This window comes from Terrapene carolina, unplaced genomic scaffold (genome assembly GCF_002925995.2).
Source record: "Terrapene carolina triunguis isolate 2854851 unplaced genomic scaffold, T_m_triunguis-2.0 Scaffold66, whole genome shotgun sequence".
Classification (NCBI taxonomy): Eukaryota; Metazoa; Chordata; order Testudines; family Emydidae; genus Terrapene; species Terrapene triunguis.
Genome location: NW_020664417.1, coordinates 18,470,389 through 18,484,759, shown reverse-complemented (window position 1 = coordinate 18,484,759; position 14,371 = coordinate 18,470,389). Strand labels below are relative to the sequence as shown.

At 38.3% G+C, this 14,371-nt stretch overlaps 2 protein-coding genes across 2 annotated transcripts in view; both read left to right on the top strand.

Moving 5' to 3' along the window:
* The window catches only part of OTUD4 (OTU deubiquitinase 4), a 29,478-nt gene extending 26,645 nt beyond the window's left edge, over positions 1-2,833 (top strand). Inside the window, exon 16 of the mRNA XM_029910675.1 lies at positions 1,303-2,833. Coding sequence (XP_029766535.1) covers positions 1,303-1,461 — 159 coding nt within the window. The 3' untranslated portion in view covers positions 1,462-2,833. The remainder of the gene's footprint in view (positions 1-1,302) is intronic.
* Positions 2,760-13,383, top strand: LOC115271142 (OTU domain-containing protein 4-like; the record flags this gene model as incomplete). Its single annotated transcript, XM_029910676.1, has 6 exons — positions 2,760-2,852; positions 3,426-3,509; positions 4,410-4,545; positions 5,130-5,393; positions 6,319-6,359; positions 10,681-13,383. Coding segments are annotated over 6 exons (1,872 nt in total), but the record flags the coding sequence as incomplete, so codon positions are not given.
* Between the last annotated feature and the right edge of the window lie 988 nt (positions 13,384-14,371).

The window sequence follows — 14,371 nt, the reverse complement described above, 5'->3', positions numbered from 1 at the left end:
AGGCTCAGCTCGGTTTCATGCAAGGAATTTGTACATCCCCTGTACAATTACCCAAATCCTGCCTTTCCTTTGTGTAGAACTACTCTAGTTCTGCTGTTATGGGCCCTCTGTACAGACAGAGGTGGGAGCAGGATTTGTTCTGAAGTACAGTTCTACTCTGACTATAAAAATATCAGTGTGAGTTATAAGACTGTCTCAATTTGTCCAAGTGAAATCTGTTTACTTAGAAGTAAAACAATGGCTTTCCTAACTGCCAGTTCTGCAAACTGAAGCTGGGATCTGAAAATCAAGCAGGGCTCTAACTTGTTCATGTATCGTCATGAGTAATGAAGATTCCTTAGGTTGAATTCTGCTCTTAATTACGAGAAACTCAATTATCTTCAGAGGAGTTGAATAGGTTTAACTGAGTGTGGATTTTAGTCCTTCATTTGAAATTTGGTTGTCCCTTCTGTTGATGTATGAGTCAGGATGGAATTCAGCTTCATCTCCAGTAGCTTGTTGCCTCTGCTGAACTAACAGGAGTATAAAAAACATGCTTTGCTTTCTAAAGTAAGCAGATATAACTCTTAATACATACAGGGAACAGATCTGCTGGATAAGAAGCTGTTGTCTTCACATAATCAGTCTTTGGATTTTGTGGTTTTTTTTTTTTTTTTTTTTGTATTTCAGTCCTGCAGAAAACAGAAGTAGGGAGACAGGCTGAAATAGTAATAGGTGTTAGATTGTGAGGGTAATGGGATTTGAGAGAGACCTTGTGTGTCTTGCTCTTTGGGGACGACAATTTCCAGGCAGAGGGCCTGATTCTGCTTATCTTAAACTTTTCAATGGTGTTATTCCTGACTTCCATCGTTATTCATGAGAAGAGAATCAGGCCCAGGAGAGCTTTCTGGAACCTCCTGGTGAGTAAAGAGCAGAACTAGACTGGAGGAGACCACCATTTCTTTGTTGCAGTGTGGCAAATGCTGTGATGCTCCTGCGCAAATATGGAGGAATATTAGGAATTTAAAATGGAAGAATTTATAGATTCTAGAAGTGGAATAAAACTCCAAAGTTTGTCCATGTAGCCTAATAACCTGAGCTCTTGACTCAAAGGTGAGCCCCACCCTCTCAGAATGCAACAGTGAATTGGGTGGGTAGAAAATTTGAGATTAGAATTTTTTCCTCTGCCTCCTGCTGAAAATAAGCTTGCATTCATGGAGGCCAAGTGTGGTAATTTTAGATGATGGCACATTGTTTTATACATTCCTATAGCCAAGCCTTTTTATGTGAAATGCTGAATTTTGTTTCTCTCAATTTCTTTAGAACCATTTAGTTTGTCAGGCTGCTACGCAGACTGCTGATACTTGCGTAAAGCTCCAAGCTGTTACTGAGAAAAGAAACAGCAGGTGGAAGGGAAATATGGAAGAGCGAAAGGATAAAGGTAGTGTAAAAGAAAATGTTTTCTGGACTAAGCATTATTAGCTTTTATATTAAGTAACCAAGTCTGGGATTTTCAAAGCTGGGGATGTGCCTATATGTGGATTTATGCATCTGACTGGGTACATGAGGGTAAGTTTTTTGTGACAGTGGTCAAGTGCAATGTAGTTGTATGCTTTGGGGAGAAGGTGCTTGTTTTCTTGATTTATGGGTGTGGTCTTTGGGTCAAACAACTTTATAGGAATTTTCAAATTATGTGGGAGGGCACACAACAGGAGCTAAATGCTGAAAAGCTAGGTCTTCTGATCCACATCAAAGTAATTAGGTGCCGGCTCATACTGAAATTAGTGCCAGATTAGCATTGCAGAAACTGCTGATTGAGAAATGCCAGAGATACTTGCTCAAGTGGAAAGAGGGTTCATCTAAGAAAAAGCAAGTAAAAGGGGTTGGTGCCTAAAGTGACTTTATCTAATAAAATTGTAAGGGCAGGGAAAGAAATCGGAAGAAAAGTGTGTGAGTGAGAGATTTAATTTAAAAGTATGTTTGCAATTCAGTAGTGCTGGAGAAGGGTGAGAGGTGTGAGATTTCCTTCTCCCATATTCCTCACAATTCTTTGCATATTTGTAAGGTAACTCCTGGAGGAAAGATAGGGTAACTAAGCTCTCCTACTTCTGGTGGGATTCATTTTGTGGTGGCGATGGGGAAGAAGGTTGCAGTTGTCTAGTGGGAGAGCAGGCAATTGTTGCGTCAACACAAAATGCATCTGCCAATCTGCTTTCTGCCTGTCAGTCTTTTCCCTGCTTACCTCTTCTTTACTGCATCATGTTGAAGATCCTTGGTCTTGCCTTCAAGGATCTATCCTTCCCCATGTACCTATTTTTGCCTCTTTTCACCTCTGTCCCCTTTTCTCCTCTGCTCTGATAAAGACAAATAGGCATTGAAGCGCCTACATCTGATTCACATTTTTTGAAAGTCCCTGCATCAGGCAGAGCAGGGACCTGAACTTAGGTCTCCCACATCCAAGGTGAGTGACCTAACCACTGGACTGTTGGCTTTTCTAAGCTGAGTTGGTCTCTCTTTTTTGTGAAAATTTTCATAAGGTCTCACTTTCATCCCAATGCAGAATGAAAACAGATTGAAACCTTGAAAATGTTTGTGAAACAGAAATTTTGTTTTCCGGCCAGCCCTACTTATTTTGGCTTATTCTGCTTTCCACGTTTATGCTATTTTGAAGTAACGTATAATTGAGCTGAAGTAGAAAGGTCATGATAAATCTGAAGATTTAACTTTGGAAAGACAACTTGTTATATTGACTGAAGTTGTGACTATTATAAATGATTTGATGCTTCATTTACAATGTTATATCTTTTGGTATTACAGATTCAAATTCCAGGCAGGTCCACTTCAGTCAGAAGTTTGAGTCAAATTCATCTGAGGTAATTTAAAGAAAAGACCAAACCAGTTCTTTCTCCCTCTCCTGCCCTGTCTCCCTCCCTTCCGTATATGCAGTAAGGTGGCTAGCAGAGAGGTAGCTGTCTTCAGAGCCAAGGCTGCTGCTGCTTTAGTACTTTTTGTAGATTATTGTAGGAGGGAGACTTGTCTTATTTTCAACCTTCCTCAGAACCTTTAAACGTCTGTGTATGTAGTCTCTCCCTGCAATGTAAATTCCACAACTTGGGCTATTAAGAGTGCTTCTGAACCTGGGTCTCTATTTGCTGGTGTACCCCATATGTTCGCAGTGTGGGTCTCTGTTCCCCTCTAGTGGTTGTACTTCACAGGTTTGAGTCTGCATGGTTTAGGATCTAGAGGTTCTCACTGTGATCCCTGCTGCCAACAGGTCATCAACAGGCATCACAGTAGGCTTGCCATAGTAGCAATCTGACAAACACTCATCTGATGGCCAGCCCACCTTTTAACAAAGTGTTGTGTGCTTAATATCTTTAATGGCATTAAAAAAAAGGGGAAAAAAAACAGAATAGCACTGACTCTCCATTTTAACTTTGTAATAGGTGAATGGTGGAGATGACAAGTATCCAAAAGCTTCATCTCCTTTGAAACAAGGAAAGACACAATCTCAATCTCCTGCTGAACAAGTAAGGAATGTTTGTTTAACCTTTGGGTTTTTCAGTCATGAGGCCTCAGTGCATTCTTGCCATCACAGCCATATAGCTATTTAAGATAATTACTTTGTATTGTGGTAATGCCCAAAGCCCCCCAGTTAGGATTGGAAACCCATTATGCTATGTGCTATATGAAGACCTCGTCCCTATCCGAAAGATCTTGCAATTTAATTATAAGGGTCATTCCAGGAGTTTGAGTAAGGGGTTAATCCACATCCACCTTTTAAGTGAATGCTACTTGGGTTAAACACTTCCTTTTTTTCCCCTCCAGCTATTTCACCTTCTGGGACTTTCCCAGAGACCAATATCATTCCTTCTACAATATTCCCAGCTCCTGCTGGTCTAGAAAATTGTTTAAACAACTTTGGTTATGTTTTGATAGCACCAACAGGCTTTGTGGTTGTTACCATCCTCTGATCTGTGCTATTGTAGCACAGTATCATACAAGATGAGTATCTGAGCAGGCCCGCTTGCTTCATTTAGTCAGTGGCTTTTCTTTTTGGAGGTGAAAAACTGTAAATCCATTTATAGTTCTGAGAGTTGCTGAATTTACTGCTTGGAGACGGAAGCCTGATATTTATTCATGGTATCAGTACAACCTTTTCTGGAGAGGTCACCCCTAGGATGAGAGGGTAGTTCAGTCTCTATGCACATTCAATGAATAAGACCAAAGGTGGCTATGCAATTAGGATTCCTATTTTGCCTGTAGCTTGTTAGCTAATGTTACTAGATGGTGTTTTGCTACTGTGACAGTGGCAGCCTGGTTAAGTCTAGATTGTCAAACCTTTGTGAATGGAATGGAATTTAGGCTCTTATTCTAAGTAAGCATTATCTGTGAGCCGTACTAACTTCACTTGTCTCTTTGCTTTATAGAAACTGACAGAACACTTACCATGTGTAAATCCAACTCCCCCTCCTCCCTTCTCTGAGGTGCATTTGCCTCCTACAGTGCCTTCTATTCCAGCCATTGTGCCAGCTTGGCAAAATGAGCCAACTTATCGACCAACAGGTTTGAAGAAATCTTTTTTGGTCTACTTCAGAGACTTATCGTACCATGTTCAGAACAGTCTGTGTATAAAAATGACTTCAAATTGTCTGTGGGTGGGATTTTGAAAAGCAGACATTGAAAGATAATTAGATACTCATCTCTCCTAGTTGCTTTTGAAACTCCCAGTTAGCTTCAGTCATCCATATAAATGTGTCATTGCTAATTAAAATAGTTCGAATGACCCTTTGCCTCTTAAGGGGTAGGGGTTTGGGGGAGTATTACTATTCCATTCCAGCCTGGGTCACTTAGATTCAGCTGTAAGATTCAATTCCCTTTTGTCTTCTGTAAGGGTATTTTTAACTAATGCAAGTGATAAGATTTTTGTTACCACTTTTGGATAGATTCAGTCCCTTTCTGAAAATTGTTCTTTGAATTGAGCCTTCATTTTCCTTCAGCTTCGTTTCAGGACTCCTACCCTTCTGTATCACCCTAAATAATTCATCTTCCTGATGATTTAATCCTTCAATTACTTGCTATCTTCTCTCTATAATGTACTTTAGCCAAATTCTGTGTGTTCATTTCTTTCACTCTTCCCTCTTTCTTAGGTATTCCAACCCAAATACCTGTTTCTTCATTGATGCCGGCCCTGACAACTGGACCTGATTCTGTTGTATCCCAGGCAACATCTGCTCCAGTTGCCGGAGTTCCTGTGTCAATACAAGCAGTTAACCAGCCTTTGATGCCTTTGCCTCAGACACTGAATCCTTATCAGGACCCATTGTTCCCTGGATTCCCTTTTAATGAAAAGGGGGAGAGAGCCATTGCACCACCTTATTCCCTGTGTAATACTGGGGATGATCTGCCTAAAGGTAGGAAACCTTTATATTTTACATTCTTTCTAATGGAATGTCTTTGTTTAAAATCTGGATGAAGGAGAGTGAAATGTATTCCTTTAATTTATTTCTATAAGTGTGGAAAGATTTAACAGTTGCTGTGCTACCATTCTTTGTATAAAAAATAAGTAAATTGTACTGTTCATTTTTAGCTTGTGCTGCTAATGGTAATTATTTTAAGTGGTGATATTCATAACTCTATTGTGAACTTTTAATGGCTCATAATCTGATTCACCAATTCACTTTCTTGCATCAGAGAGAGTCTCGTTTTATGTAGCATATATTTAAAAAAAATAAGATTTCCTTGACCATATTATAGACATTTGTTCCCTGTTATGGTAGTGAAAAATAGCAGATGGAATCTCATGTTATTTTAATCAGCAATTTTCTTACTGGTCTGGGAAAAAGCATATTTTAGCATTTAAAAAAGAAAAATACAAGGAGTTCATGTAGAACGTACCACACCTGACTGAATGGTGTGTTCATTTTGGTAACATTTTCTCTTACATTTATAAACTGAGTTTGGTTCCTTGAGCTATTAAAACTGGAATTTAAAACTGCAGTTGAGTTTCAGATCATCTTATATCAGTCCAAGGAGAGTCGAACCAGCTGAAGTAGCAGTATAAAGTGTTGAACTTTGCTCTCCTAGAACTGTAGCTGAAAATTTGCACAGGATGAGATTGATTTCTGGATGGGAGGAAAAAGTGTGTGTTAGGGTGACCAGATGTCCCGAATGTTATAGGAACAGTCCCGAATTTTGAGTCTTTTTCTTATATAGGCTCCTATTACCACCCATCACCTGTCCCGATTTTTCACACTTGCTGTCTGGTCATCCTTCTGTGTGTGTGTGTGCATGTGCATTTTTCTTAAAGTTTTAATTGACTTTTTTTTTTCTCTCTAGATAAAAGTATTCTTCGATTTTTCTTTAATCTTGGTGTGAAGGTAATTATCCAAACTCTCATCAATGAGATTTTTTTTTTTACTTAATCTCCATCTCCCACATCCCAAAATGGTAACTTTAGTAGGGGAAAATCAAAAACGGATTGGTTTTTTTTTTTTTTTAATTAATAGTAATGATACTACTTTATATGGGGATTGAGTGGCTCAGGGTACTGGTAATGAAAAACATAGATCTGCTTACCCCTGAGTTGCTGGTTTAAAACCAGCCCTAATCAAAAGTGACTGAATAGCATTACCATTGTATGGCTGTTTGGTGACCTGTGTGGAAAGGAGCTTGGTGGACAGTTCTCAGAGGACAGATGTTCATGTCACAAGTCACCACCATCACAATTCACAATAATTGTGACTTTTTTGGCTGGCAGCTGAGAGACCAAAGATTGAATAGATCATGGGGATGGAGCTCTGTGACTCCTAGAACTGGTCCATCTATGTCAATGGCGAGACATATTGATAGGGCAGCATGGGGGAAAGCTGTGCTGCTTCTGTTTATGCTGTACCATTTGTGTGGTTAGAGGATTTCAGTCTTTAGGACTGTCAACTGGATATCCTTCATAAGCAAACAAAATTCTTACAGAGATATAAAATCCATATGGAACGCTACAACTTGTTCAAGCTGTTAATTTGGAGGGGGGGGCCTCTGCTATGAAAGTGCTATATACTATCCATAGGTAAGGCTAAGATTTTGCTCTCCATTATGTGCTTTTTCTTTTGCACATGCCCCCACTTCTAAAAGTCTGTCCTTTCCTCTTCAAGTTGTCTGTGGGCAACAGACTCTATTTTTCCCTGAATTAGAAATGACCTGGACAAGCTGTTCTTAAATACCGGACTGGGGAGTGGGGGAAATAGGTGTTTGATTTTGGATGTCTTATCTCAAATATAACTTCTTAGAAACTTCAGCTAAGGTTTATTCAAAAGATTTTGGTGAATGAGATGTAGCACACAAGACTAATGTTCAGGTTTCTGCCTCTGCGAGTTGTTTGTTTGAATTCTATTATCTCACAAATGGCTAGCTGAAATCATTCAAATTTGAGCAAGATGTTCTCTGCTGGCAGCAGGCTACATGTGCAAAATTTGGAAGTGAAAGGGGTGTTCACTGAGGTTTTTAGTGGTGACTCCAAAATCAGGCATATAATTGAAAGTAAGCCTCAAATAAAAATAACTACCCTCTCTCCTTTTACCATGTTTTGAAAACTTTTCTCTTATCTCAAATTTTATATCAAATAGTTTGAAAGATTTTGTTGAGATCTCATGCACAGTTCCACTTTTGAGACCGGAGAAGTTATATTTGGGAAATTAATTCCTGGTCAATTAAATGTGTCAGAATAATCCATTTGGTACTGAACATGAAAAGGGAACCAAAAGACTGAAGACATGAGCTCTCTTTCTCTTTCTTTTCAAAGTCTATCTTTTAGCTGGAGTTAAGACTGCAAGTATGTCCCAGTAACTTACAAGTAAAACACCTTATAAGAACGTTGTTGACGCTTTGTATTGCAGTGGCATGAATCTGAATTGGGGTCCCATTTATCAAAAAGCAATTGTTAGAAACACGGGGAATTTAAACTTTAATCTTAAATTAAAAGAATTTAAAATGTTTTGAAAATTTAGACATGCGCAGGTAAGACACCCAAACAAAATTCAGTTCCTGTATTGAGGAACAACCAAAAATTCTGGACTGTATCCATCAAAAAACAGATTGATCTTGTTGGTGTCCACAAACACTTGAAAGCTTTGATTTGAATACTGCATTGGTTGAACTTGCTCTAGTTTTTATCATGGCCATAAACCGCCCACAGAAGACATTCTTTACAAATTGACAGTTACACTAGTATCCTACTGAAAAGGCAGTCATCCCCCACTCTTGATTAAGATTGCACATGCTACCAGTTATATCAGTGTCATTACATGTTAGTGTGTCAATATATGCAAACATCATAGGCCCAGATCAGGAAATCATAATACTTGCATAAAAGACCAAAAGTGAGGGTGGTGGCGAAGCATGATATATCAGATATATGTATGTATAAAACCAGTGCTCTCTGTTGAGGTACATTCCATAGTTCATCTGCAAGCATTTTAAGTGTAGTGCATCTACAAATTTAAGATGTCTCTAGTTGTTGTCTGCAAAGTACTTTAAGCTATTATGAAAAAGGATGTCTGTGGGGAAATGGGAGGATGTTTATGACTCTACCGTCACTGTACCAGTACAGTGGACTTTCCCAACATCTGCAGCCTATGGCTGTGGACTTCCAAATCCTTTAGAAAAATTCATGGTTCAAAAATAATGAAACTTAGGTTTGAAAGAAACAAAGAAGGGAAGATAGGAGACTGGTGTTGCTATTGGGACAGATTTAACAATGCTGTGTGACCATAACTGATTCTTTCCATACTCTAAAATATTCTTGGGTTTCTGACTGTGGTTGTTTAACTGGAGCATTCTTGTAAGGGCTAGTCTAAATGGGGAAATTTATTAGCATAATTGTATACCAGTATAACTGCCCATGTGAACACACTTGTTCTGGAATACGAATGCCTTTTTCCGGTTTAGCCTTTCACTGGGGGGAGGGATAGCTCAGTGGTTTGAGCATTGGCCTGCTAAACCCAGGGTTGAGAGTTCAATCCTTGAGGGGGTCACTTGGGGATCTGGGGCAAAATCAGTACTTGGTCCTGCTAGTGAAGGCAGGGGGCTGGACTCGATGGCCTTTCAAGGTCCCTTCCAGTCCTAGGAGATAGGATATCTCCATAAAATTATTATTTTTATTTTTTTTTTATTTTGGAAGTGGTATACATTAAACCAGAAAAAGGCAGTGTTATTCTGGAATAAGTTCCCACATGGGAAATTATACAGCGCTATCTAATCTATCTATCTCAGTAAATTTTCCCATATATTCAAACCCTAAATCACCCCCACGCCTGCCTATTCTACCCAGTTTAAGTTAATGACATATTCTCTCAATTTTAAATCCAGTTTAAATAAAGATTTTTGTTTAACTAGAGAAGCACCATGTATACCATTGTAGTAAGTGCTGTATAAGCATTTCCATTCTGCACTTAAAATTTTAGGGAAGGTAATTTTTCAAACTTTATTGTAAAAAATTAGCTCTGGTCTCAGACTTGGTACACCTGACTTCATTTTACTCCACAGATGGTTTGTGGGGTTTTTTAATGACCAAATCTGGAAAAAAGATCTCTTTGGCTATCATAATTTAAAGAATGAAAAGAGAGAAGTTAGTGGTTTTGATAACTTTGTATAACTAGTCAAAGTCTCTGGTTTGGCTAACAGAAAATTAGCTGGCCATTAGTCAATGTTGTTGCTATGTATGTTCAAAATATGCTTTCATTTCATAGACCCAAGTTTGAAACTCACTTTGTGGATCATGATATGATTTCCATTGCTGGCAGCGTGCATTATTTAGGATGTAGTCTGTCATCTTCTGCGTTAGAACTATCTACTGGCTGAAGTACCATAGATCACTAACCAAAGAGTAGAATTGCTGACAACCTTTGAGGGCAGATACGTCTTTCTCTCATATAGAGAATCTCCTGGTCTGGAAACTGGCTGTTGGGTTACCATGCTCACTAATGCCACAGAAGTAGCCACTGGTAAAATTCTTGGTGTCCTATAGGCTCCTTTCATGTAGGCCTGGGAAACATTAGCACCTTTAGTGGACATGATAATCCAGCAGCTCCCAGACCAAAGGAGAATACGTACTTGCAGTAAGTGCAAACTGTCTATTTTCTGTTAGTGCATATTAATTAGGTGGTGACATAAATTCAGTTAATGGGCTGCAAAATGTGACCTCACTTAAATATGGCAGAAAATTTTGAATTTTGTGGGAATGAGCCTCATTTCAGATGTCTGCAGATCTGTATGTGCATGTTTCAAGATGAGGTAACACTGTTTTTTTCCTCAGGATTTTGAGAGAATGGATATGTGGGTTAAGTGTCCTTTTAACACCTATGATTCAAGAGTATCTAGAAAACCTGAACACACTTAAAAAGCATAGCTACAACTTAATTTGCTCTATTATGCTTTCTGTTGGTCTGTGTTTAAGCATTTTGACAGTGTTCTTTCTGTATAGTTAAACTGTTTCCCCTTTCACATAGCAATAGGGATTATTTTTTTTAAATGATTGTAAAACCATAAAAATAGGTCAAGGGACTTGAGGGCAGATATTGTATATAAAATTACTTTTATCTCTTTTAAAATAAATTAACCGGGTTTCAAGTTGACAAATGACTTTACAGTGTGATATTTTATATCTGTTTTAATTCCTTAGTAGACTGAAACATCTTTGTTTTACAGGCATACAGCTGTCCCATGTGGGCACCACACTCTTATTTGTACCCTCTGCATCAGGCCTATCTAGCTTCTTGTAGAATGTACCCAAAAGTTTCTGTTCCTGTATATCCTCACAACCCTTGGTTCCAAGAGGCACCACCAACTCAGAATGAAAATGAAACTGCACAAACAAACAGACACTTTTCTATGCAGAATGAGGCCAGATCTGATGATCAGAGTCTGCAAGTTGACACTAGGTCTCCATCATTGCCTCTGATTATATCTACAGCTCAGGTGTCAGAAAGTCAAGGACAGGTCTGTGTAGAATCTGAGAACCCAGTGCAAGCTCTTCAGTCCGATCAAGATGAGTCAGTGAGAGGAAAAAACATGTTCCTGCATCCACCATTTGGACACAATCAATTTTTAGGAGCTGTTCCAATAGCACCTCCATTTTTCCCTCACTTTTGGTATGGGTACCCATTTCAGGGTTTTATGGAAAATTCAGTAGTGAGACCTAATGTTATGTCACCTGAGGACAAAGGGGCAGCTGTTAGCCCCTCAGCAAATATATATCTGGCTAAAGAATGCAGTTCTCCAGTTCCAGTAGCAAGCTGTGTGGAGCATCTTCAGAAGGTAGAGAGTGAAAGTAACTCCAGTGCCATACCTCCCCCTATGGCTAGTTTGAGCAGCGAATGTGATGTACTGAATGAAACCTCAACCAGGATGCCTAAGACGGAGCAAATATGTATTGCTGTTTCTCCTGCTAAACAAGCGAAGGCTGCACTACAAAATCGTTCAACACAGATGCAGGGGATCGAGAGGCAGACAGTGGTGTCACATGCTTCACCATCAGTAACAGAGCCACCAAAAAATGAAATGAAAAGTAATATTCCCGCTCATAAGGAAAAGCCAGAGAAAGCCAGAGATTCCAAGGCTACTGATAATTTACAGGCCAACTTGGTAGAAAGCAGGGCACAAAGAACAAGGGAAGAGAGCTCTGAAGATGAAAATGAGGTGTCTGATATGCTGAGAAGTGGTAGATCCAAGCAATTTTATAATCAGACTTATGGCGGCGGCAGAAGGCCAAGAAATGAATGGGGCTACCCGTCTAGTAGGGGAGGATACCAGTACTCAAGAAATGAAGATGCCTGGAAAGGACCACCCAACAGAAGCAGAGATGAAGGTTACCAATATCACCGAAATTTTAGAGGGAGGCCATATAGAAATGATAGAAGGAGGGCAATCATGGGAGATAATCAGAGGGGGCATCTAGCATAAGCATGTCTTACTAGAAAGTTTCAAATGCCAATACAAATTTCAAGGAGAAACTTCTAAAATCTTCCCAGTTTTTTGTTTTGTTTTAAGATAGGGTACACTTGTAACCTCAAAGTAAGGCCTAGGGGGAAACAAACTCCTAGTCCTAGCATTAAGTTTCTTGGCAATTAAATATGAAGTTTCGGTTTAGGAATTTTTTCAAATTCTGGAAGTAGAAAATAAAATTATTGTTTGTTTTAAAGTATAAAAACAATACAGTTTAATGTTGAACTTTTTCCTTAGAGGTTTCAGTTTGTGATACAATAAAATGATAAATATTAACATGTTTACTGGAATGACACAAATATAGTGTTTGACATGATCTAGGTTCTAAAATTGATGTAGTGTTGCACCAAATATAAATGTATATTTTATCATACAATGCCTTAGTTCTAAACTGAGCTAAAGGAATTCTCAGCCTACCGCACTGTTGTTTTTGATATGCTTCCAACCCAAAGGCCTTTCATCTCAAAATCTGTCAAACTTGAATGTTTCTCTTTAGTGTGTTACATCTATGGCAGTTAGCTAACTGTGTCTTAGATATGCTGTATATAATTCTTTTAATATTCATAGGGTATATTTTTGAATTTTAAAAAGCATTTGTTGAAATCAAAATTGAGACAAGCAGTCAAGAATAGCTGTGTGTGAATTGATAGGAAATTCAGTGGAATGGCTGTTTCCACCAAGAATTCTTAACACTGGTGTGACTATAATGGTGCCTATGCCAATTAAATATTTACAAAGACAATAAAAAATGTAGATGCTATGCATTTCCAAAATATTCTGCATCTGTTATAATAGCAGAAATTTTTTAATGCCACTTTAACACTAATGCACTGACAAATCCTAAATATTTTGTGAGCAGAGATGCATAAAATACATGTTACGTTTTTTTTTTTTAAGTTTGTATGATGAGCTACTGTTGAGCTTTTTTGTTGTTGCACTGTTGATGCAAATTGGTTATGCTTTGCATGTACAACTCATTGCTGGAACTACTTTTTAAAAACAAGATAGATGTGGTTTTCAAAATATATTCTCCAGAATTCAGAAGAAAGCGGCTTCTGCCTTATATTTTTACACAGTCAGAGTTCTGATTGCTGTTTCTTCTGACTCTTAGATGATCTCTGCAGTGTTCCTGATTATTGCCTTTGCAGTTGGGATATTCAGCTATCCAAACTCAGAGAGAGTGCAGTGTGCACATTGTTCACTCAGCTCTGTTGCTTTGTAAAATTAACTGTTGTGTATATTTTTATATCTCTGTATATACCAGTGTAAAAGGTGATGGTGCCCTTTTATTCATGTCTATGAGATTGTATACCTTTGATCAGGAAACGTGAGTGATACTGTTATACACGTGACGAAGCAATTCTTTTAAGATGCATGCCATGTATAAAACACCTAATTAAAAATAAATGTTTGTCCGTTCACTTTCTTTTTAAACTATATAAAACTACTCATGTAATAACATGGTCAATCTTCTGGTTCTGTTGATATCTACAAATGGCATATCAGTAGAACTTGGTGAATTGCTACTATATTTGTGGCTACTGCGCTGAACTCTTAATCAGCACTGAATAGCAACTAACATTTAGGCGCTTAGCAAAATATACATTAGAGTGCATTTATAAATGGAAATTATAAAAGCTGTACTGTTTTTACCTGAGCAAGAAAAATATTTAAATCAATTTGAGTGGAAATATATTTAGAAATTAGGTTTAGTCTGCAAGGGTGCTATTAAAAACGAACACTGGAGGGATGTATTAATTAAGCTTTTGCTTCCCTATTCATATTCAGTGATTACATAAAATAATAGGGTGATGGTTAGCTAATAAGGTTAAGGAAGCTACTCTTCACATTGTGTACCTTTCTCCCCCTGGCTCCTTACAATGTTGCTCTTTGAACTCAATCCAATGCTCACTGAATTCTAGGGGCATTGGAACAGATGCGTAGTCATATATGCCTTTGTATGTATTATGAGGTTTGAGTAACATGTGATTTAAATTTCTCTCAATATGTGGAAAAGTGCACTTTCTAGAGAGATTTTCTCAAGGGCTGATGTTAAACGGAGTGTGATAGCATTGGTAGGAGTGGACTTTTCCTTTGAAAAGTGACCTGCAGGACTCAAACATTAAGCTTGTGCCCTGTCTTTCTGCGTTATCACGTATAAAAGAGGCTGACAGGTTAAGATTTTTTTTTTTTTTTGGCTTGTGTTTCAGCTTTAGAAATAATGAATGTCAAGTCTGACTGTCTTTGGTTTTCCTGTTAGACTTGTTGGGAGAAGGGAGGTCTCAAAGATTGTTTGTCAACTCTAAGGCTGCGATTCAGCAAGGTGTTCTTAAGCACTTGAATTCTATTGAAGTCTAGAGGACTGCACATAAAGTGATGCACATGCTTAAGTACC